The 22,500-nt window shown below is 39.4% G+C and overlaps 1 protein-coding gene across 2 annotated transcripts in view; it reads left to right on the top strand.

Annotated features, from left to right (window-relative positions):
* The window catches only part of LOC137999295 (serine/threonine-protein kinase Nek11-like), a 48,277-nt gene that overhangs the window by 17,751 nt on the left and 8,026 nt on the right, over positions 1 to 22,500 (top strand). For both annotated transcript variants that reach the window (XM_068845141.1, XM_068845131.1), the window contains 9 exons: positions 344 to 373; positions 2,430 to 2,464; positions 2,726 to 2,852; positions 3,060 to 3,117; positions 3,522 to 3,613; positions 6,800 to 6,878; positions 7,120 to 7,166; positions 7,256 to 7,345; positions 9,354 to 9,410. In XM_068845141.1, the coding sequence (XP_068701242.1) occupies positions 344 to 373; positions 2,430 to 2,464; positions 2,726 to 2,852; positions 3,060 to 3,117; positions 3,522 to 3,613; positions 6,800 to 6,878; positions 7,120 to 7,166; positions 7,256 to 7,345; positions 9,354 to 9,410 (615 nt within the window). The remainder of the gene's footprint in view (positions 1 to 343; positions 374 to 2,429; positions 2,465 to 2,725; positions 2,853 to 3,059; positions 3,118 to 3,521; positions 3,614 to 6,799; positions 6,879 to 7,119; positions 7,167 to 7,255; positions 7,346 to 9,353; positions 9,411 to 22,500) is intronic.

A 22,500-nucleotide genomic window follows, 5' to 3' on the forward strand; every position in this document is an offset into this window, starting at 1 on the left:
TGTGGCTATCTGTTAACGGCATTAGCATGATAAGATTTTGTTGATAGAGACAATTGTTTACCAATCATTTTGTTTAGGGTTACATTACCGGAAATAGTTTTGATTCTTTGGTATTGAATTAGTCTTTTTAAGTTCTCGTAGTCATCTTAGCGTTATATATATAAAATTATACATCTTAAAAGCTTGCCTCAAACTCAAGTTTATCTGTGTATCTTTACATGACTCATGGCAGAGGTCTCTTTTCCAGTAGTTGTCAGCCCAGCAAATGCAAAAGAGACCTCTGCTAGCAGGGAACAAGCATTTATATGAGAGTACATATCAATTACTTTTGTTTGTGTTTCAGGAAAATATTGCATCGAGACTTGAAAACAAGGTACATTTAGCAACTTGTTATATCTACAAACTTGCCTTTCTTGTTTGATTTTTCTTTATTTAACTATCTGTAATAAATCACAAGGAAAGTTGGACTCACAAGAATAATATTTCACAAGTAAAATGTGCTTCTTTTGTGGAGTGTGCATAATGACCTGCTACTTCACTCCAAGGTCTCTTGGGGATTTCATGTGACTGCAATGGCTGGTTTTGATTGCAAACATTGGAATTCTGTTCATGTCTTTGGCCTCCCTTAAAATGAACCCCTTTAAAGTGGCTAGTCTAAAGAATTAGTTTTGGACAGAAACTTGTATTGTGTGAGCTTTGCAATAACAAATTTGTGCCTTTTGAACAGGACTATGCATTTAATTATTGTCAACCATAATCTCATCTCAATGAGTCCAGTATTCTCTGATTGAGGCTCCCCAGCTCTGTTGCAAACATTCAAAATTTATATAATTTCTGTCTCTGTGAACCCTTTTGCAGTGGCTCTAGAAAGGTGTCAGCCAAGAACGTCTGGCTTCCTTTCTTATATTTGTTGTAGCACAGTGGCCGCCACAACACCTTTGAAGGTGAGAGGGAGCTTAGTGAATAGGTTTAGTGAAGATCACTTGTTATGGCCTCCCCTTGCCAGGTACTAGTCAAAGCATTGGCACTCAAGCACAATAGCTAAGCACTTGTTTTGGATCTGTTTATAGAAGTTTCATTGGGTGACGTGACATGCATAGCATAACACGCATATGGTACAGGCTGGCTTGTACTTCATCATGTACACTAGTGTAAGGTGGCTTAAGTCTCTTAGGAGGGAAAGGGTTAAGTGGACTTGTTGTTAACCCTTTAACCCCTGAGGAGTCCCCCATTGACAAGTAAAATAGTCTGGCGTTAGACAGAGGAAAGTCAGTCTATAAGTGTCACTCTTAGGAGGGAAAGGGTTAAAGCTGTTCAGGATCTCCTCTTTGGTGAGGGGTGATGGGACGCTTTCCTCTGTATGTACTCTCTGGGCAGAGTTCGAATTAAACTACCATAGACCTAGCACTTCACAGGATTCTGCTGAAAGTAAAGGTTAGTTTGAGGTGTTTTCTACTTAATTGAAACTTCAGGGTGTGATAGTTCTCTTTGTGAGCTTCTGTGAAATGTGTTTCTCCCAGTGTTCTTATGATGGAACTGTCTCGTATATTAAGGTTGACTGTACTCTTATCCATTGTCGGGACCCATAAAATAAAAATATGCTTAGTTCTGAATAGCCAGTGACTTGTCACAGGAGGCTCTCGTATGAAGCTGGCACACTATCATTGTCTTGTGTTTGTCTTGATCATTATCCCCTAGAAAAAAGTCAATTCTGTTGGAGCTTGTTTACAATGTATGGTGGCATGAGCACTTCTTTTGAATGAGATGAAGTACATTTATCTCATTATTATTTTGATGAAACCAATCTGTTTTCTTTCAAGCTTTCCACATCTGCTGTTGTCTCTAGTAGTGTGCATTTGAGTTCCTGCGAAACTTTTTTTGGTTCTATTTCAACATCTCCAAGCTTTTCAAGATTTCCCGTATTCAGCTAATTCATCTGTCAGATTTCTCCATATATTTCCTCGCAGGCCACACTTTCATTTTAGACCAACTCACTTTGCCTATTGCCTCAGAGCTATAGTTTGATGACCTAGTTTATTTCCATTTCCTCGGACGCATAAAAAAAAAATACAGTGTCATTATGCAGTATTTTGGTAGAGGCCATTGGCCAAGTTATTTGCAGACATGCAACATTGTTATTTCCTTCACAACGTTAATTTCTTATTATACTACCATCTGTTGATACTAGTAGTAATAATAGTAATAGTGATATTATTATTATTATTAATCTGTCTTGGACATTGCTACTGATATGCGTCACTTACGTTCCCAACGTTTGGCATGTGTACTTGTACATTCACAACCACAAAATCCACACCTGAATCATGAATCTGTGGCATACATATTGCATAATTGTGCTTCTTCATGCACATGCTTGCTCTAGATAGAGTGACAATCTTTTATGGAACTCAACAAATTATGTTTTTCAGAAACGTCTTCCTGAAGAGAAATGTGATAAAGTTAGGTAGGTTTGTAATGTTGTACATGTAACCTGAAGCTACTATCCTCTATGATATGTTATGTACTGTAGCCAATTTAGTAGACTGTTAAGACTAGTGTTGGGAAAATGGGATTGTCTTTGTGAATGGTTTTATTGAACTCTGTCGTATCGTAATTCTATTAATACATGTAACATGTAAGTGTCATGTTATGAAACACTTTGTAAAATTAAAAGAAACTTTCTTATTAAGTTATTTTTTCTAATGTAATGAATATTTGACCTTAGGTGACTTTGGCATTTCAAGGATTCTTATGGGAACATCAGATATGGCAACTACATTTACTGGTACACCATACTATATGAGTCCAGAGGTTCTTAAACATGAGGGATACAAATACAAGTCAGACATTTGGTATACCACCTATTCCTTCATTTGTATTAAGTTTACTGATAACTGTCTGTATTAGACTATTACAATACTGTAGATAAGGCTGAGGTCTTGTATCTGGTATGCATAATAATGGTATTTTATTATGCAAAGCTCTTTGGTCATGGTCACATTTTTGTGTGGTGCTGATTGTGATTTTAAATTAAACTGTTTGACTTTATTTAATCACAGGTCTATGGGTGTGGTGTTGTATGAACTATGTAATCTCCAACATGCTTTCCAGGGTGAGGTAAGTGAGTATTGTCCTCATGATAAGATATGATAAGTACTTTCTCCCAAAATTTTGCCATAGGGGAAAAAGATAAAGGGCAATCCACATCATGGAAAAAGTAAAACAATACCAAGAGCATTTCTTACTGCAAATAAGGAAAAGTGTTGGTGTGAGACTATCACTAAAAATGTGATTAATTCATTTTCAAACCTATATTAGGAAAGGCAGGACATAAAATAACACTTGCTATGCAAATGTGAATTGTTTCTTTTTAATATTTGAAAGTCACAGTACACTAGTGAGGAAGCTTCAAGTAATAACTAGCACTGTGCACAGTTTGAATGAGACTTTTTTTGTTATTTCATATTAATTTTGTTTTTTTGTGGGATCTGAATGACTGACTGATTTCACTTGTCCTGTAGAGCCTGATGGGTGTAATGTACAAAATTGTTGAAGGGAATCCCCCAAAATTATCTGAAAAGTACAGCATGGAACTCCAATCCTTGTATGAAAGGTATATGTATTGTATGTGCAGTGTGTTCTTTTTATGTATTTTCTGTTGGCTATACTAATGGATGTCTTCTTCTTTCACCCATTGCTGATAGGGCACTTATACAGTGATATTTGACAATTTTATTATTTTATTATCATTTCACTTGTGACTTGTTTTTGCTTGATTTCCTCTCAATCCTTTATTCAAGTCTACTCAAACATTACATGTAGGTCTCTTTTGATACATACCACGGCATACATAACAGGTTTTTAGCTTTCTGATTTGTTATTTTCTTAATGACATGATTTCAAAGCAGCTGTCTTGGCTTATAATTTTATCTTTAAATTGGAATACAAGATATCAAGACAAGACAATACTTTATTTCACACTTCCTTAAAATGATATTGAAAATGTACACTTGATTCATTAAAAATTTAAATTGACATTTGCAAAACTGACTAAATATATATCACAGGACTCGAGACTAACTTTTCAGATCACTAGCCTAGTGGCTAGTATCAGGTCTGATTTCACTAGCCAAATCTAAATTTGCACTAGCCAGTCTCGTCATGCGCAGTTTCATTCATATGTTAAAACTATCCAATCTCGACCCCAGAGCTTTTCTCTTGACTGAGGAAGAGAAGAGCTCTGGGGAACCCTGAAACAAATTGTCTTCTCATTGGTTTTGGTGAAGAACAATGAAAAGCGTCTCTAATTGGTGCATTCATGTTAGCGCGAGGAGTTAGCAGGCGCCGTAATGTTTAAATAGCCTATTTTTGGCTACAAGAACCCTACGACCCATGTTCTCACCACATAGAGTTTCCCAGAGCCTTGGGTCGATCCGAGGCTCTGGTGACGAGAATGAAAACTATCACGAAAAAATTTCACATTTGCAAACACAAGACGCGCTTTTAGTAAATATTTCCATATTCTCATATCTATTCTCGCAACAGCGGCGCAAATAAGCTGGAGTGTACTGTTTTCCGTATTTTTCTCACAAACGCAAAGTTTTCGCGGCCTTGAGGCCAATTTTCACGGACCCTTTGCCATATCTTCGCAACTCACAAATGCACTGGAGTATGGAAAACGCGGAATAAAGTAAATTCAGAAATAAAGCGCACATAAGACTAAAATGCTCGTTTGGAGGTCTGTGAAAAGGCTGTTCCTTTGATTATAAATTGAGCTATTTGCGATTGAAATTTCAACGTGTAAACGCCATTCTACGCATGAAGCGCAAAAGCAGCGGAATGCGGGAAAATAATATCTTACATTGGATAAAAAGTTCAGAAGGACAAAATTGGCTCATATAAGATTTCTCTTTAATAGTTTCAACAGCAATCCTTTCGTTTTGTGCTTGAATGGTTTTTCGGAATCAATCACCGTGCTCGCAAGCAACTTTTCTCTCTTTTAATGTGAGATTCACCATTCCTAGTAAACACGATAAGTCGCTCCATATTATCTCTTTCTTTTTTTTAATTTGAAATAAATTATGTTTGGATTCAACTTCTAAACAAGTACGTGATCTGTTTCCATATGTACACGTAACAACATCGCAAACACTGTCACTAGTGCCCTTTGCGATTGTGTTCGCGAATCTGTTTTCCATATCCGTGATTGCTTTACGCAACCTTATCTCTTGACATCGTAAGAAAAGGGTGCAAAGTTAAAATCAGAAATAGGTCTTTACATCGTGTTCAACTTCTTCTTATGTTGGAGTTGTTGCGAAGAAGAAGGCAGAGAGGAATTTTCAAGAGACTTCATCGATTTTGGGTCCAATAAATTTTCGAGGAGCATCAATGGCTGCAGCATACCCAGTGTCAAATTGTAGTACTATATCCTCACTGCATACTCATTACCTCATCTATAAGATTAAATTATGGGAAGAGTCCGCGTCTGACGAGGCAGTAGGCATGCAACGAGGATATGAGCTGGTAGCTTGGTCAACCGCCACCAGGGGAGGTGGGCGGGTCGCAAAAGACGACTGTCTTTGTGGAGTACAGGACGAAAAGGCCACGCTCCAAGCGAAGAGACCAAATTTAAACTCCAAATGGCGCAAGGCATTACTGGCGCTATAGCACGGGCGAAAGCGGGGGAATGCGATGAAATAACAGCGTGTTTTGCAATGAGCTAATTGATTATGCAGTGAGAATAGTGCAGGAACTGGCTCTTCGTGATCGAGAACTTTACTACAGGTACATTTGGCGTGCGGTATTTCCTTAACATGATATTCATTAAATTCACACTGTTTTGAGGAGCATCCTCTTTGCCACAATCGTTCTCGGACGCCATTTTCATTACTATTCGTCAAAACATATCCCGTGCATAAACGTTATGGTCGATTGATCGCAAACAATCAGAAACAGTTTACGACTGTGTTTCCATATCGTTGTTTCCTCGCTTTTGCGTTGCTACTCGTCGCGAACAACACGTAACGATAGAGAATTTTCTATCTCTTGCGTGTTGTTTGCGATCATCGACGATTGGTCTGAGATGAACGTAAAAGGTGTTCCCATTTACGCAAACTGTTTGCGATCAAGTTATCGGAAGGTGCTTGCGGTTGTTTGCGACTGAGTTTTTCGCATATGGAAACTAGGCTTTAACAGCACGTGATTAATCGTTCGTAGCGTGGGGCAGGGAAACTGTAATCCGCGTTTGCCTCTTTAGTTTTTTTTTTTTTCAACTTATCATTTTCTAAGGCTGTAAGTTCCATAGAATCCGCTCACAGTTTCTGTTTTTGTTGGTTCTATTCTCTCCTTCTGCCCCATTCATACGAAATAATTTTCAATTTTGTTTTTATCCAGAACTCCACTGCTTCACAATACTTACTAGCCCCATTGGCTTCTGAAAGCTCAAAATCTACTAGCCTAAACTGAAATTTCACTAGCCTGTGGCTAGTTGGCTACCGCTAGTCTCGAGCCCTGTATCAAATTTGGAAATGCCAAGCGCCTAAGTGAACCATATAGTTTTCTAGTTAGACAATGGTGATAACTAAATAAGTTCAGCTGTGAGGTGGTTTGGATCATCTTATCTCTAGTGGAAGGAGGGATTACGTTTTTTCAAACGTTGGCCGTGTAGCACTTATATTTGAACAGATTTAACTGATTAGAGTGTAAAGTGGAGAGCTAAGTATCTACCCGATATGAACAGTGGGCCTGAGTGGGCCTGAGTAAATTAAATATATATTTTTTCGTGTCCCTCATTTTATAGAATGTTAGATAAAGATCCAGTCAATCGACCAAGTGCCGGTGAAATTCTTAGGAATGAATACATTGCAGAGCATTTAGCTGTAAGTAACACAGTATTTGTTTCTGGCATATATTTACCTGAATCATGCTATTATGAATGAGGATGCTATGAGGTATGAGGAATATCGTGTAATTTGCATATTATGCCAATGTTTGCATGTATTGTTTCTTTTGTACAGAGTTTGTTTTGCATAAGGCTTCCTCTTTCGTTCGAGATGTTTTGGAGATTTAAGAAAATTAATGAAGAGAGTCCTTACCTTGTGTTCACTTGTCACATTGCAGAAATTACGGCATCAAATAGATGATAAACGGGGATCATATCTTGAGCCGTAAGTATTGCCAAGAATTAGATACCCTTTTTATTAAATGTTTGTCACAACCCGATGTAATAGGCACTATCTTCTTGTCTTGATAATAGATCACACAAACAGAGTAAAACGAAACAAAGAATTGAACCTCAAGGGAAAAGCATTTATGAAGAACCAGAGGGACGGCCCCTTACACCAATGTAAGGACTACATCTGCCATGCTATAATTTTATTATTTGTGCAGCCATTACTAAAAACCGAAGGAGGGCTTTCTAAAATTTTAAAATGATTAAGGAATACTTGTGATATAACTTCGACATAAAGGATTACAATCTTTTTATGAGGGTCCACAGATCCCGGTTTTCCCCCCCCCCCCCCCCCCCATTTTTTCCTGTTAATCCCGCCATCCCGCCCACTTTTCAAAGATATTTTTGCGTTAATTAGTCATTTGTTAAATAATATTTATCGCAAAAACTCGCTCCCACCCTTTTTATAATAAATGGCGATGTAATTTATAATGTCACATACTTCGTTTCCCGGTTCGTTCGGTAAATTATTGTCACCGCTAAACGGCGTGGCCACAACAAACCACTTAGCGCTCGTAGAAAGGTCGAAAGACTACAATAAGCGTCAAAAATAGTTGAGACACTGAATTGGGAAGACAACAATTAGGGAAAAATCACCTTAACGTTTCATTTTCCACTTGCACTCGCCCCTCTTCCCGCCTTCCCCCTTCATTGTTGGTAACGGAAAAAGGAAGACTTGGTGATAAGCAAACAACATTTTTGGGGGGGAGGGGCTAGATGAAAAGACGTTAGGGGAGGGATTTGTCCGAGATTCCTTAAAAGGGAAAGTGTCTCAACCCTTTTGGCGCTTATTGTAGACAAACTAGAAAAGATCGGGACTGAGCCCAGAGGACACTGAGATCAAGAATACAGAGGTAAATGTCAAGTCTCACGCGCCCTCCACGTGTGAATAATTTGAAACCGGAAATATAAAAACGTTGACACTGACTTTACGTGCGATTTAAACGAATGGAATATGCATCAGAGCTATTTACACATGATCACTTCTGTTAGCGAGACCACTCAAGATCGATCATAACAGTCAGCGTAGAGCAGAGGGCATGAAGGTCATGCCAGATCAGACCAGACACACCGGGAATACATCACATTAGTATATGACGAGCTCCGTGAGCGGGCAAGATGAACCTAATTCCGCGCTGTGATTGACTACCCGAGCGGGCAAGATGGAGCTATCTTGCCCGCTCGGGATTTCTCGCTTGGTCCCGCAAGATCCAAGATCATTTTTTGGTGTTTTATCCCATATAATAAATCCTTTATTGACCAAGTTTGTTCGGTCAAGATGGCTGGATATTGGCCTCGTTCCTTTTTTGCGTGTTTAAGGACCTCGACTTCGTCTTGGTGCATAAACACGCAAAAAAAAGAACTTGGCCAATATCCAGCCATCTTGACCTCACGCTTGGTCAATAACCCATATAAAAAGGACCTAAAAGGTCTAAAATGTCAAATGCAGACAAGATTTAAAAAGTAAACATACCTGACAGTTTCTTTCAAAGCTTTGAGCTCCGTAACTTTCCCTGAAACCCTCACCGCTGTCCGTTGTGGCCATATTGCCACAACAAACCACTTAGGACCACTTAGCGCTCGTAGAAAGATCGAAAGACTAGAAAAACTAGAAAAGATCGGGACTGAGGACACTGAGCTCAAGAACACAGACGCAAATGTCGGAAATCGACAAATGTCTTTTATGTCAGACGCCAACACAAAAGATCATTACTTGAAACCTGACACAGCTATACGCACAAAAGGTTAATTTCCGCCAACTTGCGGTTTTTGCGCTGGTCAACTTAGAGACTGAGGGTGAAGTCACGTTGGAATTGAAATCCCGTATCCCGCTCTGTTTCCCTCGCCAATCTCGCCTTCCAACCCTATAAAAACTCGAAATTTAGTTCCCACTCGCAACTGAAATTCTTGCTTCCAGCCCTTGTTTTCAGCTCAAATCCCGAATATCATCGCGAAAAAAGCTAAATCCCGCATCCCGCTAAAACTATTGGGGATCGGGGACCCTCTTTTATTGTCACATCCAACTCGCTTTGTGGTGCAGTCCCCAGTTCATTTGACCTCCTTCTAATTTGCATGATTAATATGTTGCTATATTTTAATTTTAATTTTGCTGTGTCTACAGGGAGAGAATGAAAATGAGAAAACAACAGAGGGCAGACGAGGAAGCCGAAAGAATCAGGTTATTCAGGCGTAACTAGGGAGCTTAAGCACTCCCGTTTTTGAGACGCGGACGGCAAACGGAAGAGAACATTTCGCGTGCCAGGACAGTGGTGTCTCCCAAATTTTTATACTAATCATCTGTAATGGGTAAATGTGGTTGTGTGAAGACAATTTAAAAGGGAAAACAGTTCACTTCCGGTTGCCGTCAGCCATTCAAAAACGCGCGTGCTTAAGCTCCCTAGTAAGGAGATGGATGAGATAGTACACTACAGTCGGGTGGGACAAAACTAGAGTCAGTATGGGGGACGGGACCAGGGGCGATTACGGTAAAAAGAAGCGAAAAATTCTCACTTGTTGTCTCTAAAAGAAAAGAAGACGGTTAGATCCAAATGTCCTTTGAAGGAGTCTGAAATTCGCTGGTTCTCGCAGAAAGCTCTCAGAAGGTTCTCAGTTAGCGGAGACGAAATTTAAATTTTGTAAGAGAAATACAGGGAGTTGAAACTATTTTGTTGAGCTTTAAATTAGCGAGTGCAAATGCAAATTTTTCCACTGACTAATAGTTCCAATATTTTATTTTTTTTTTATAATGTTAATGGTAACTGCTCGTCTTTAAACCATTCCTTTTCCTTCCTGGCTCTCCGATGTCTTCGTTCCGAGTTTTCGTTGAAATGCAAACTTGACTGAACTAGGCTGAAAGCTTGCAAGCACAAGAAATTTACGAGTCTTCCTCACTGCCGCGCTCACTGCTGTCGAAGGCTTGGTAATGTTAACACATTTTTAAACGCAGAAAAACTCACATTCTGCTGACAAGAGAAAGCTAAGTTTACATCAAAACTAGACGCTCCGTGAGCGTAACCTGGGCTGCCTGTGGTACGTGTTACACAAAAACAGAAGGCACTGAGTTGGGTGGTATTGAACTTTAGCGTTCCAGTAATGTTTTTGTAAGTGGGGGGAGGGGGGGTGATGTAGACCATTTGAGGGGTTACCCAGACGTCATGCCAGCAATGGCCCTTTGGCTCACACGTTGAATTATTTTGTAATGTCGTGTCCCGTTTTGAGGTCTTTTACCTTTTTGAGCTTTGGTAATAAATTCAGTTCGAAGATAACAAATGATTTGGGGTACAGGGATGGCACAGTAATGAGAGCACTCGCCTACCACCAATGTGGCGCGAGTTGGATTCCCAGACTCGGCGTCATATGTGGGTTGAGTTTGTTGGGTCTCTACTCTGCACCGAGAGGTTTTTCTGCAGGTACTCCGGTTTTCCCATCACCTGAACTTTTGCCTTGATTTGTGTTAATTGTTAATTTCAGTTTACAGTGTCCCAAATTAGTGCTGCAACGCTAGAACGACTAGACACTTAATAAGTTGCTTTCCTTTGTTTAAGTTTTTTCCCAAAATGCCCAAAAAGTAGAATGAAACATTGCAATAACCACTTAAAACTGTTGAACAACATAAAAGAACTACTGCAAGAGAAGCGTGGATGGACATAAATGTACAAGATTGCAACGGATTACATTTGGGTAATCTTGAAAAAAGTCGCCCAGATGTTTTTCAAAATTGACAGATCGCCTCGATAAAGGTCGTTTTTTTCGGCTCAGAATCATTTCGTTTGTGATGTAACGATAATTTTATCGGTAAGGGATTTCTACATTAGCATTTTCGAGTTTTAAACTCGTGATTAACAAAAGATTTTCCCGAAACACCCTAAATAACTTGGCACAGCCCCTTTAAGTGAAATAGTCTGCAAAAAGACTAACTGCAAATTACTCTGACGGACGTTTTCCTGCATGTCATGCATGTCTAGAGTTGCACTAAGCAAACGTTTATGCCACATACTAAGGAAGAACTGAACATTTTGTTTCCGCTTCAAAATTTCTCTTCTTTTCTAGTCTTTTCCCAGGGTTTAATTTTTGCGGATTTTGCGGATGTACTTGAACCGCAAAAATAAGTTCCGGCAGAAATAAACACCAGCAAAATAAAAACCGTTAAAATTTAGACCCGTTAATATAACTAAAAATGGCTTTTAATCCACATGCAGTGGGGTCTAAAAGATCGTTTATTTTGATATTTCCATTGAGAAAAAGCAATTGGAGCTTGCTAAAGACCAAACGAAACAATAAAAGGTTAAGACAATACTCTTCCAGTCTCTGAGACATAAGAAACGAACTCAAAGGATTCAATCAAAAGGTCACGTTAACCATTTTCTAAGGCCTCCAGGATGCCACATTTTTTCCACGTTCTCGATGATTGAAGGGATTTTTTGGTTACCAATAATCTATGCATTTCTAGTACTCCCTCAACCTTACCACACATACGCGCAGAAGACTACATACAGACACTACTTAGCAGGGGAGGGACAGGAAGAGACTTTTCATGACACGGAAAAAAAATACGGAGAAATGAAACGCAGATTCCGACTGGGTTTGGCAACCCAGTAATTATTTTCTTGAGCCACTACAAATCGTATTTCGGTAAGGCTTAACTCGAAAGGAAATTTGGATAAATAGACCTACTTTTTTAATCGTTGTTGGGACTACGAGAAACCACGGGAAATCACACCACCTTAGGAGTATGACGGTCAGTTGTCAGGCGTATTTCGCGTGACGTGACAGCCATCTCACCGTCCCACCTATGGGCCCTTTGCAGCTGGCGATCACATGGTACAAAAACCGCTATACTTTTCAGCGAATTGCGCACCGGGACATCTAAAACAAAGCAACTTAATTTAAATTTTCTTTGTTTTAGATGTCCCAGTGCGTAATTTGCTCTCCAGTATGGCGGTTTTTTGTAATATGTGATCGCCAGCTGCAAAGGGCCCATAAACACTCATCTTGACGGTGTCCTTGTGTGCTCTATGCCAGGAAAAATCTAGATTTCTCGATTTTGTGTCTGTCCCGATGATTTCGACGTCATTTTGTGATATGCCAAAGATTACCCTCTAGCGAGACAAAATTAAAAATGGTGTCCATCTTGGGGGAGACAAAAAAGAATTTAAGTCAAAATCACGGATTAATTACATAGCCTAGTGAAAGCTTCTGGATGGTCTTAATGACCAAACATGGCAATCGTAAACGATATTCATGTGAAATAAAGCTGAGCTTCTGAAATTGTAAAACATCATTAGTATTCCGCGTGGTGTAAGTTTTCACGCCTAATAATGTGTAGTTTTATATTTCTAATTTTGTGGTTTTTTAGGTCTCACATTTCTTGTATCGTTTTGTACTCGAGTAATTCATTGTTGTAAGATTAACTTAATTATATCTAGCCCTCACATCACGACTCTTTTCTTTTTGTCATCTGGAAGGCTAGAGATCATCTCTTACAAACAAAAATCTAGGAATCATTCACATCTCGGAGAGTAAAGTAAATTAAAAAGTTTTCCAGTTTTGTTTAGAGTAAGATTTTTCGTTTCATCGTTTTGTTAGTGTCTTTTATTTATTCATTATTCGATTTTTGTGGTAAGCTATTCAATGGCTTACCACATTGTTATAGCTCAAACTGGATATGCTGTCCCGATGTCCATTCACGTGACATTAAACCGTAAAAGGCGGCAGATTATTAGCCTGCGTCGCAGACAGACTAAACCAGTCTGCGCAACGGCTCCGAAAAGCTTGTTCAGAGTTTACAGGGTTTTCTATACCCCTTTCTGATTGGATAGATTCTTACGCGCTTTGTGATTCGACGTTCACTTACTTGACAAGGCACGCATCCGTTATTTACATGACAGAAAAGTGCTTTGCATTTCAACAGCCAAAAGTTCAGGCTGTTGCCTGGTCTTTCGTATACCGGATCCGAAATAATTAATTTATTTACTCATTCATTCATTAATAATTTTGTAGATTGCAGTTGTAGAAAATAATCAACCAATCAGAAGCGTCATGTAACTACAAACTAGTAACCATAACTGATTGCGGTTTAGTTTTCTCGCGCTAGATTGGCTACAGGGAGCAGAGGAGTCCTATTTGACCGATTGCAGCGCGAATCGATCTTGTTGATTTGAATCACCGTACGTGATCAAACTACACACAAACGATCTTGTTACGGTTGAAATCGCGTCAATGTTCGTCGCCCTTAGACGAACTCCGGAAAGTCAAGCTTTCCGTACGAGGCACGAAGTGCCGAGAGTAGAAAAAGAGACAAGGGATTGAACTGACCACCACGTGGCTAGTTCAGTGTGGACCCTAACATTCCGGTGACGGAAACGAAATGTACGTACGAGTGACAACCCGGGAAGTTGAGAAGTCGCTTAAATCTCATTCAATCAGGCAAATAACCACACAAGAAGCCAGAAAGTCACCACAGTCACTACAACAAAGTACGGCTTTTTTATTGAGAGCTTTTGCGTGTAAATATCTTTTTCAGTTTGTTATCGAGATTCCCATACAAATCCTTATAATTTCTTGCCCTCCGAGTCTTGGCCGCCTGTGAATTCTCTTGTAATTCGAAAAATGGTGAACGTACTCACGAGCCCTTGGTCCGCGAATGTGGTCCTTGGTCTGCGAATCATGTAAGCAGCACAAAAAATGCCTGTGAATCCCGATAATTTCTGGACGAACATGAAAATTTTTTTATTCTTATTACCCTTGATATATGTCAGCTTATTTTTATAAGGAATCTTTGTATTCTGTATAAACTGACCTAATTCAGATCTTGTATTTTTACAAATTTTTTATTTATTTTAATTGTTAATTTATCTTTAATTTGTATTATGTGAAGATCTTGCTAATTAAAGTTGAGTAAGTAAGTAAGTAAGTAAGTATTGGATATCGTTGTGAGTATAGAATCTGCTTTTATTTTCAGTTGACGGTCTCCCACACACTTAGTTCCATTTCATTACAAGACCGAAGATTTTGAAAATATTCAGTAAAAGCAAAGACGTTTTCCATCTATCTTAGGTTTTCTTTATCTGCTGTGCGATAATAATAGTAATAATAATATTATGATTATTATCATCATCATCATCATCATCATCATCATAATAATAATGTTTAACCTTTGGGAGAACGATTTGATGTCTGAAGGATCCTAGTAAGGGCAGTGCAGTTGACAACTATAGACCTATCTCTTGCCTTCCTCTTATGTGGAAGCTCATGACAGGAGTCATTGCTGAGGCGATGTATGAGCACCTGGAGGACTGGAGATACTAGCTGAAGAACAGAAGGGGTGTAAGAGAGGAAGCAGGGGGACTAAAGATCAACTGCTGATCGATAAGGCGATTCTTAAGGATTTCAAAAGAAGGCGCACGAACCTCGCCATTGCCTGGATCGATTACCGCAAGGCGTATGATATGGTGCCACATAGTTGGATAATGGAATGTCTGGAAATGTTTGGTGTTGCGGCTAATGTGAGACAGTTTCTTGCGAGCAGTATGGATGAGTGGAAGACTGAACTGACATCATGTGGACAGACATTAGGAGTGGTGGACATCAATAGAGGGATCTTCCTGGGAGATAGCCTCTTGCCGTTGTGGTTTGTACTGTGTATGGTGCCACTTTCATTAGTGCTGAGAAGGTCAGGGTATGAGTGGGGAGGGCGTGAGTGCAAGATAAACCATCTACTGTTCATGGATGACCTGAAACTGTTTGGGAAATCTTATGAACAGATTAATTCCCTTGCACAGACAGTTCATATATTTAGCTCGGACATAGGTATGGAATTTGGAACAAAGAAGTGTGGGGTGCTAGACCTGAAACGAGGTAAAATTGCTAAAAAAGAAGGAATTGTGCTACTGGACGGGCTAGTTATGAAGGAGATCGACGACAATGGGTGTAAGTAATTCTGGAAGCAGATCATTTGAAGGAGAAGGAAGTGAAAGCCTTGGTTTCAAAGGAATATAAACGGAGGCTGAAATTAGTGTTAAAGACAAAGTTGAGTGGAAGGAGTAAGATCATGGCTGTCAACACATGGACTGTTGCAATCTTGAGGTATAGTGCAGGTGTGATAGATTGGAAGAGTGAAGAACTGAAGGAGCTGGATAGAAAAACCTGGAAGACGATGTCACTATATGGGGCTCTACACCCCAAAAGTGATGTAGACAGGTTGTATTTATCACGACAGAAAGGAGGAAGAGGCCTAATTAGCTGCGAAATATGTGTGAAGGCTGAGGAAAATAATCTGGCATGGTATCTAAAGAATTCAAACGAGAGAGTGTTGGCAGGAGTAAGAGGGGTAGGAATTTTAAACAGTGATGAAGCAAAGGAAAAGAGAGACTTTAAACAAGAAAGATAGAATGCTATCTTGAACAGATGGAAAGAGAAAAAAAATGCATGGCCAATTCCTGCGTGATATGCCGGAGACAGTTGACAAAGACAAGATGTGGGAATGGACAAGAAAAAGTGATCTAAAAATCGGAACTGAAGCACTTATTTTGCAGCCCAAAAACATGCACTGAGAACGAATTATGTCAAGTTCAACATTGACATGTCAGTGGATTCCCCACTTGCAGATTGTGTGGGGAGAAGGGTGAAACAATAAACCACATTATCAGTGAATGTAACAAACTGTCGCAGAAAGAGTACAAGAGAAGGCATGACAATATTGCCAGATTGGTGCACTGGAAACTCTGTTGTAAGTATGGTATAGACAGAAGTGAGAAATGGTATGAGCACCAACCAGAAAGGGTTGTGGAAAACGAAAGTTTTAAGATCTTGTGGGACATGTCCATCTAGTGCGACCATATCATCGCAGCCAGAAAACCAGACATTGTTGTTGCAGAAAAGGAAAATAATAAGGTAATCATTGTGGATATTGCGTCACCGTGGGACCACAGGGTGCATGAGAAGGAAGGTGAAAAGCTGGAGAAGTACCGGGAGCTAAAGAGAGAAATTAAGAATATATGGAGGATCAGACATGTAGAGGTCGTACCGATAGTTGTTGGTGCACTTGGAGGAGTAAGTAAAAGGTTAGATGGATGGCTTACGAAGCTAGGGATTGCTATCAAGAAAGGACTCTTGCAGAAAACAGCCTTGTTAGGAACAGCAAGGATCCTAAGAAAGGTTCTGGAAAACTAAACAAGAGGGAATGACCCAAAGACCTTTAGCCATTGGCTATGGCTCGCTCCTTTGGTTTAAATGCGGTATAACATCTGCCAGAGCGTAAACGCCATGAGATAATAACAAAAATAATAATAATAATAATAATAATAATAATAATAATAGTAACTTTTATTCATATAGCGCACATATCCTGTGCTCAAGGCGCTTTACAATGTTTATCTAAAAATACAATATATTAAGCTAAAAACATACAATACATACATTATATTAAGCTAAATAACTATATAGGTTATAGATATAATTCTACTGTAAACATGATTCTAATATGCATAAAACTATGAGTAAACTTAAAAATAACGGGCAATTATAAACACATTTAGTAAAAAGACAGGTTTTCAGTCTTTTCTTAAAGTTTTCAACAGTGCTAAGGTTACGTAAGTCATGTGGTAAGCTGTTCCAAAGTCTTGGGGCCATATTCGAAAAGGCTCTATCCCCATAAGTTTTTGTATATGATCTAGGTTCTTTTAATAACATATTCGAAACAGATCTTAATGATCTGGAGTACCGTCTGTACTGGAGTTTTTCTCTTAAATAGTATGGTCCATTGTCATTGAGACATTTAAATACAATGAGTAAAATCTTGAATATAGATCTATAGTAGACAGGTAGCCAATAGAGTTCCTGTAACATTGGTGTAACATGATCGTATTTACGTCCTTGGCACACCACTCTGGCTTCAGTATTCTGGACATATTGCAACCTACGTGACTGATACTTAGGCAAGCCAAATAACAGTGAGTTAACAATAGTCCAATTTAGATGTAACAAACGCATGGACTATGGTAGCGGCAGATTCTTTATTTAAGTACTTGCGGATTTTCGATATGTTGCGCAGGTGGTAAAACAACGACTTACAAACATTGGACAGATGAGCATCAAACGACATAGTGTCATCAAATATCACACCCAAACTTCAGGCTGAGGAAGGCAATGGAACGCTTTCAGATCCGACCCACAAATATTGAACGAGCGGCGGTGCTCGGAATTTAGAATGAAATAGCATGATTTCAGTTTTATCATGATGAGCTTGAGTTCGTTCAGGTTCATCCAGTTACAAATAGATGCGATACATTCCTCAATTTTAGACTTTGCTAAGTCAACCTCTTGCGTTTTAAGGGAAAAATACAATTGATTATCATCAGCATACATGTGGTAATCAAGACCATGTGATTGTATAACCTCAGCAAGTGGTGCGCTGTAAAGTAAGTATAATACTGGTCCCATCACAGATCCTTGTGGAATGCTATCCGTAAGGTCTCGTGGTGTAGATTTTTTGCTATTTATGCTGACAAACTGAGTTCTGCTGGAGAGGTATGACCGAAACCATTCCATAACTGTGCCTTGGATACCAAAAGTAATTTGGAGTCTAGACAACAAGCAAGAATGATTAACTGTATCAAACGCTGCCGATAGATCTAAAAGTACCAGAAAGACGTTCTCCCCTCTATCTAAGGACAGTAATATGTCGTCTGTGATGGTAAGAAGGGCTGTCTCTGTACTATGACATGCTTTATAAGCAGATTGTAATGGCTCGTGCAAGTTGTTGTTGATCAGATATTTGTTTAGTTGAAGATATGCAGACTTTTCAATCAATCTAGATAGAAACTTCAAGTTTGATACTGGACGAAAATTGGAAAACAGCTCGAAATCAGCTTTAGGGTTTTTAAGTAGTGGTGTTAATAGGGCTACCTTCAAGTCATCTGGCATTACCCCAGTAGACAGAGATAAGTTAATGATCATTTTGAAAACAGTGTTTACAATAGTTTACAATAGTATTCTTTCGTGATAGTGGCCGGCAATAGGTCTAGTGTGCATGATTTGATCTTAGACTTGTTATTAAGTCCATTATTTCTTCCTCAGTAACAATTTCAAATTCACTAAAGCAGGAAGAACAGGTTTTGTCTGGAACAGGTAGACTGTATTGTTCTTGATTCATGTTAGCGAAGCCATTACGAATGTTGTCAATCTTGTTTGAGAAAAAATCTGCAAAAAATCTGCAAAGGAATTAGCCAATTGCTCATCATTCTTTGCTGGCGGATAAGACTTATCGTTATTCTTTTGAAGCAGCTTGTCCACTGTGCGGAAAAGTTGTTTGGAATCATTAATGTTTTCTTTGATAATACTTGAGTAATATTCTTCCTTAGCTTTATACAACATTTCATTGACTACCGAACATCTTCTTAAATAGTTTGTTTTGTCATGTGCAAGTCTAGTTGAACGCCACTTGCGTTCAAGTCGACGTCGAATTCTCTTCTGAATGGCTATATCCTCATTGTGCCATGGAGCATTGGGCCTGTTAACTACTGTGCGAGATTTTATCGGGGCTAGTTTATCGATGGTCTCTCGAAGGACAACATCGTACCTTGTGATTAATGATGGAAGACTGGTGTTTTCCTCAAATAGGCCAGAACTATTAATCATATCATCAAAAGACTTAAAGTCGAAATCTTTAAGTCTACGTGAGATAACAGATAATAGCTTTATGATCACATACGCAGAATTGATCTAAGATTGCCACATTTTTCACATCCAGATTCTCGGAGTTATTCCTTGTGATGATAAGATCCAATATGTGCCCAAGTCTGTGTGTGGGGACCGTCACATGTTGTGTAAGATTAAACAAGTCAAGTAGATCTATAAATCGATTAGTCATCCTATTAGCACCATCATCTATATGAAAGTTAAAGTCACCCCATATCAAAAGTTCTTCTGGAAATAGTACAATTTCTTCTAGAAAGCTGGAAAATTGTTCAAAGAAAAGGTTTAACCTTGTATCTTCTGGAGGACGATAGACGACAATCACTCTAAGGAATTTACGACTGACAAAGATCGTATCCAAACACTCAAATGATCTAAGTGAATGGTTCAATATTGTTTTGGCACTGATAGATGACTTGAACAACAGATCAACGCCCCCACCAGTCCCTGAGGGCCTGGGTGTATGAACGAAGCGATATCCATTGGGAAAGAAGCCACGTTTCTGTGATGCCATTTAAGTCTATGTTATAATCGACGACAAGATCTTTGATGATATGGGTTTTCTTGCACACCGATCTTGCATTAATGAAACAGGCAGTGAACAATCTATTGAAGGTGTACTTGAGCGTCTCGTAAACACGCCTTAAGGATTGTAAGTTATTGTGATTTACACCCTTTATATTAGATGGTCGATAACAGGCATTGGAGTGACGAGAAGTACGCGAGGAAATAATAGTAGTGATTCTGTTGTTGTCAGGACCCGGATTGAGTTTAAAGATTAAATCACTGACGTCGAGAACAATGTGTAACATAGCAACTATGTTAGGGTAATAAGGGCAAGGTCTTTTGTGGCGCTTTATCTTTATCTTCAGTGGACCATAGCAAATGCTTGAGCAAATTAGCATACATGAAACCCATGAGTGAACGTGTTTAGATTTCCAAAACAATGGGAACAATGTATGACGAAGAAAGCTCTGATGAATAATTAGCGCTTGACTTGGATAACTTGACGAAGGCCAAAATGAAACTCCAAGAATATCGATAGAATATTTGGATATATCTGATTCCAGACTGCTCCAAACGTCGCGTGGTATGTTTAGATGGTCTTTTGAGAAGTTTTCCACGACCAATGCTTGTCCAAAGAGAAGAAAAAGGAAAATAAATACGGACCAACCATCCCAGTGACCGAACACGACACGCATCTTCACATGCCTTACAACCTAAACCGATAAACAAACCTGAACGCATACCTTTCATACCGACCTATAATCCATCACTTCCTTCCAACTTCAAGGTAATAAAAAAACATTACAATCTACTTCTTTCCTCTGACCGCTGCAAAAATGCTTTCCTACATCTACCTGTTGTAGCTTTCAGACGCTCCCCTTACCTTACCTTCAAGACCACAGGTAACCCAGGCTCACTGTGTGTGCCACATAGGTAAATATAGAGAACATATGAGGCGAAGTTTAGGTCTGGAAATTTGCAAGAAAATGGAAATAAAAATCGATGAAACTTACCATGTGGTGAGCTGTTGTTGTCTTTAATACGTACACGAAGTTTCGGGGAAAATGGTCCCCGTTCACCTTCCTTCATAGTATAGTGACAAGGTAGGAGACTGAAGCCAGCGTCGGGACTCCGATCGACCCAAAACAAGCACGATTTTTTTCGTGAAAATCGAATCCAGTCGCTAAATGAACACGCCAGGCTTGTGGAACATGAATTTTTCTAAACCATGAATCCACTGAAGCATCTCCAGGTAGCAACGCGAAGCCACCAGATTCCGTAAAACTTGTAAGTTAACCTGCTAAAATGGCGGCCAGAAAGCGTTGTCCTCGCGAAGTGTCCAATTCAAAATGGCACTGAACGCTGGACTTCCTTCTTTGCATTTCCTTTTTATTTTATTTTATTTTGCCTACTATTTAGAACCTAAATTGTTTAGGGAGCTAACAAGAAAACCAACCGGTTCATTTAGCTTCCTAGCTTGCCGATAAGTATATAAGTATATATAACTAACTATAAATTGTAAACCAACTAGACTGTAATTTTTTAAAAAAAATGTACACCGACAAAAGCATAATAAAGATCATTATCATTATCATTATTGGAAGGCGCGAAAACGAGACTTTCGGGTCAAAACAAGAACTTCTTATCGAAGGACTGTGTGATTTCTTGATTCTCGACTGTTTTCTTCGTCTTTTTTCGAGTAATTTGAGATTTTGTCGTGGAAAGTTTGGAAAGGCACTGTATAGCGTAAAGCTGTTTGTAGGCAACGAGGTAGTGTGATATTCGTAAGCCAAGTCAACCCACGGTGTCATAGAACAAAGGCTGATATTTCAATACGCACAGTTTATCTCGGAAGTTCCTGGAACTTGCTGTAGTAGCAAAAAACTTGAACTCTTCGATTTGAAACAGGAAATCGATGTTCATGAACGTGAATTCCTTAAGCCGTGTGGCTGAGTGTTCTTGCGTATTCTTCCGTCTTCTTATGTATGTGGTTCGAACTACAATCTTGGACAAAAGTAGTTGAGACGTTCCTTAAGTTTAGTCCGTTAGACAATAAGCACAATAAAAGCCCTAAGAGACCCCCTCCCCCTTCCCCACCCAAAGAAAATTTGTTTGTTGGAAGCGCAAATAACCGGGGTATCAATGCATTCCAGATGATAAAAGGAGTGAGCTGTGCTGTGAGGGCTGGATATAATTGAGTTACTTTTAGAGGAGAGCAACTAATTATTTGAGTACAACATGCAAGAAATGTGAGACCTGAGGAACCACAAAATTGAAAATTTATGTCACGAAAGCGTATGAAAAGCTAACAGCAGTATTAACCGAAGTGACAACCTAAATGTGCGAAACTATCGGGGGCAGCTTGTATTCAACAGCTGTTGTTATAAAGCTGAATTTTTTCCCCAACAGCGCGCGCTCTCATTGGTTACTTCGAGGTTACGTGACATGTAACAATAAAACTGTTTCCCGCCAAAAGTATCTGAGCGGGCAACAGTGCAAAATCTATGACGTCAGAGGGTAACAGTGCACTGACACCCGCGAATGTTGACCGACGACCGCCGTTGCTGTTGTCGTTGCACGTTTTTCTTTTTGTGCTATATAACAAATCACTTCATAACTGGTTCCTCGGGAAACAGCTCGTCTGCGCCTCGCTGAAACATTGAGATTCTCGGGAAACAAAATGAAGTGTTTCCCGAGGGACCAGTCATTAAGTGTTTATTGTTTCTCTTGTTTTGAGAAAAGCGTAAATTCGCATTTCTCGCGCTACATCTGATGGATACTCCTCTCAACCTCGTTCCCAGGGTCTCCATCGACAAAGAGACCCTGAGAACGAGGTTGTAATCTTCTCTCGTCAAATCGAATGTTGACCCGAAAGTCTCGGCTGGTCTTTCATATACAGGGTCCGAAACAATTTATGTTTACAAAACAAAGGAACAAAGCGAACATAACAATACCTAATTGGCAAGGCTTAGTCAGAATAACAATATGAAAGTCTACCCAAAGTCTCGCTTCCGCGGAGCTTCCGCGCGCTCTGAAACGGACACTGCTGCAACGTGGCCTACACGGCT

The sequence above is a fragment of the Montipora foliosa genome, chromosome 1 (genome assembly GCF_036669935.1).
Source record: "Montipora foliosa isolate CH-2021 chromosome 1, ASM3666993v2, whole genome shotgun sequence".
Lineage (NCBI taxonomy): Eukaryota > Metazoa > Cnidaria > Anthozoa > Scleractinia > Acroporidae > Montipora > Montipora foliosa.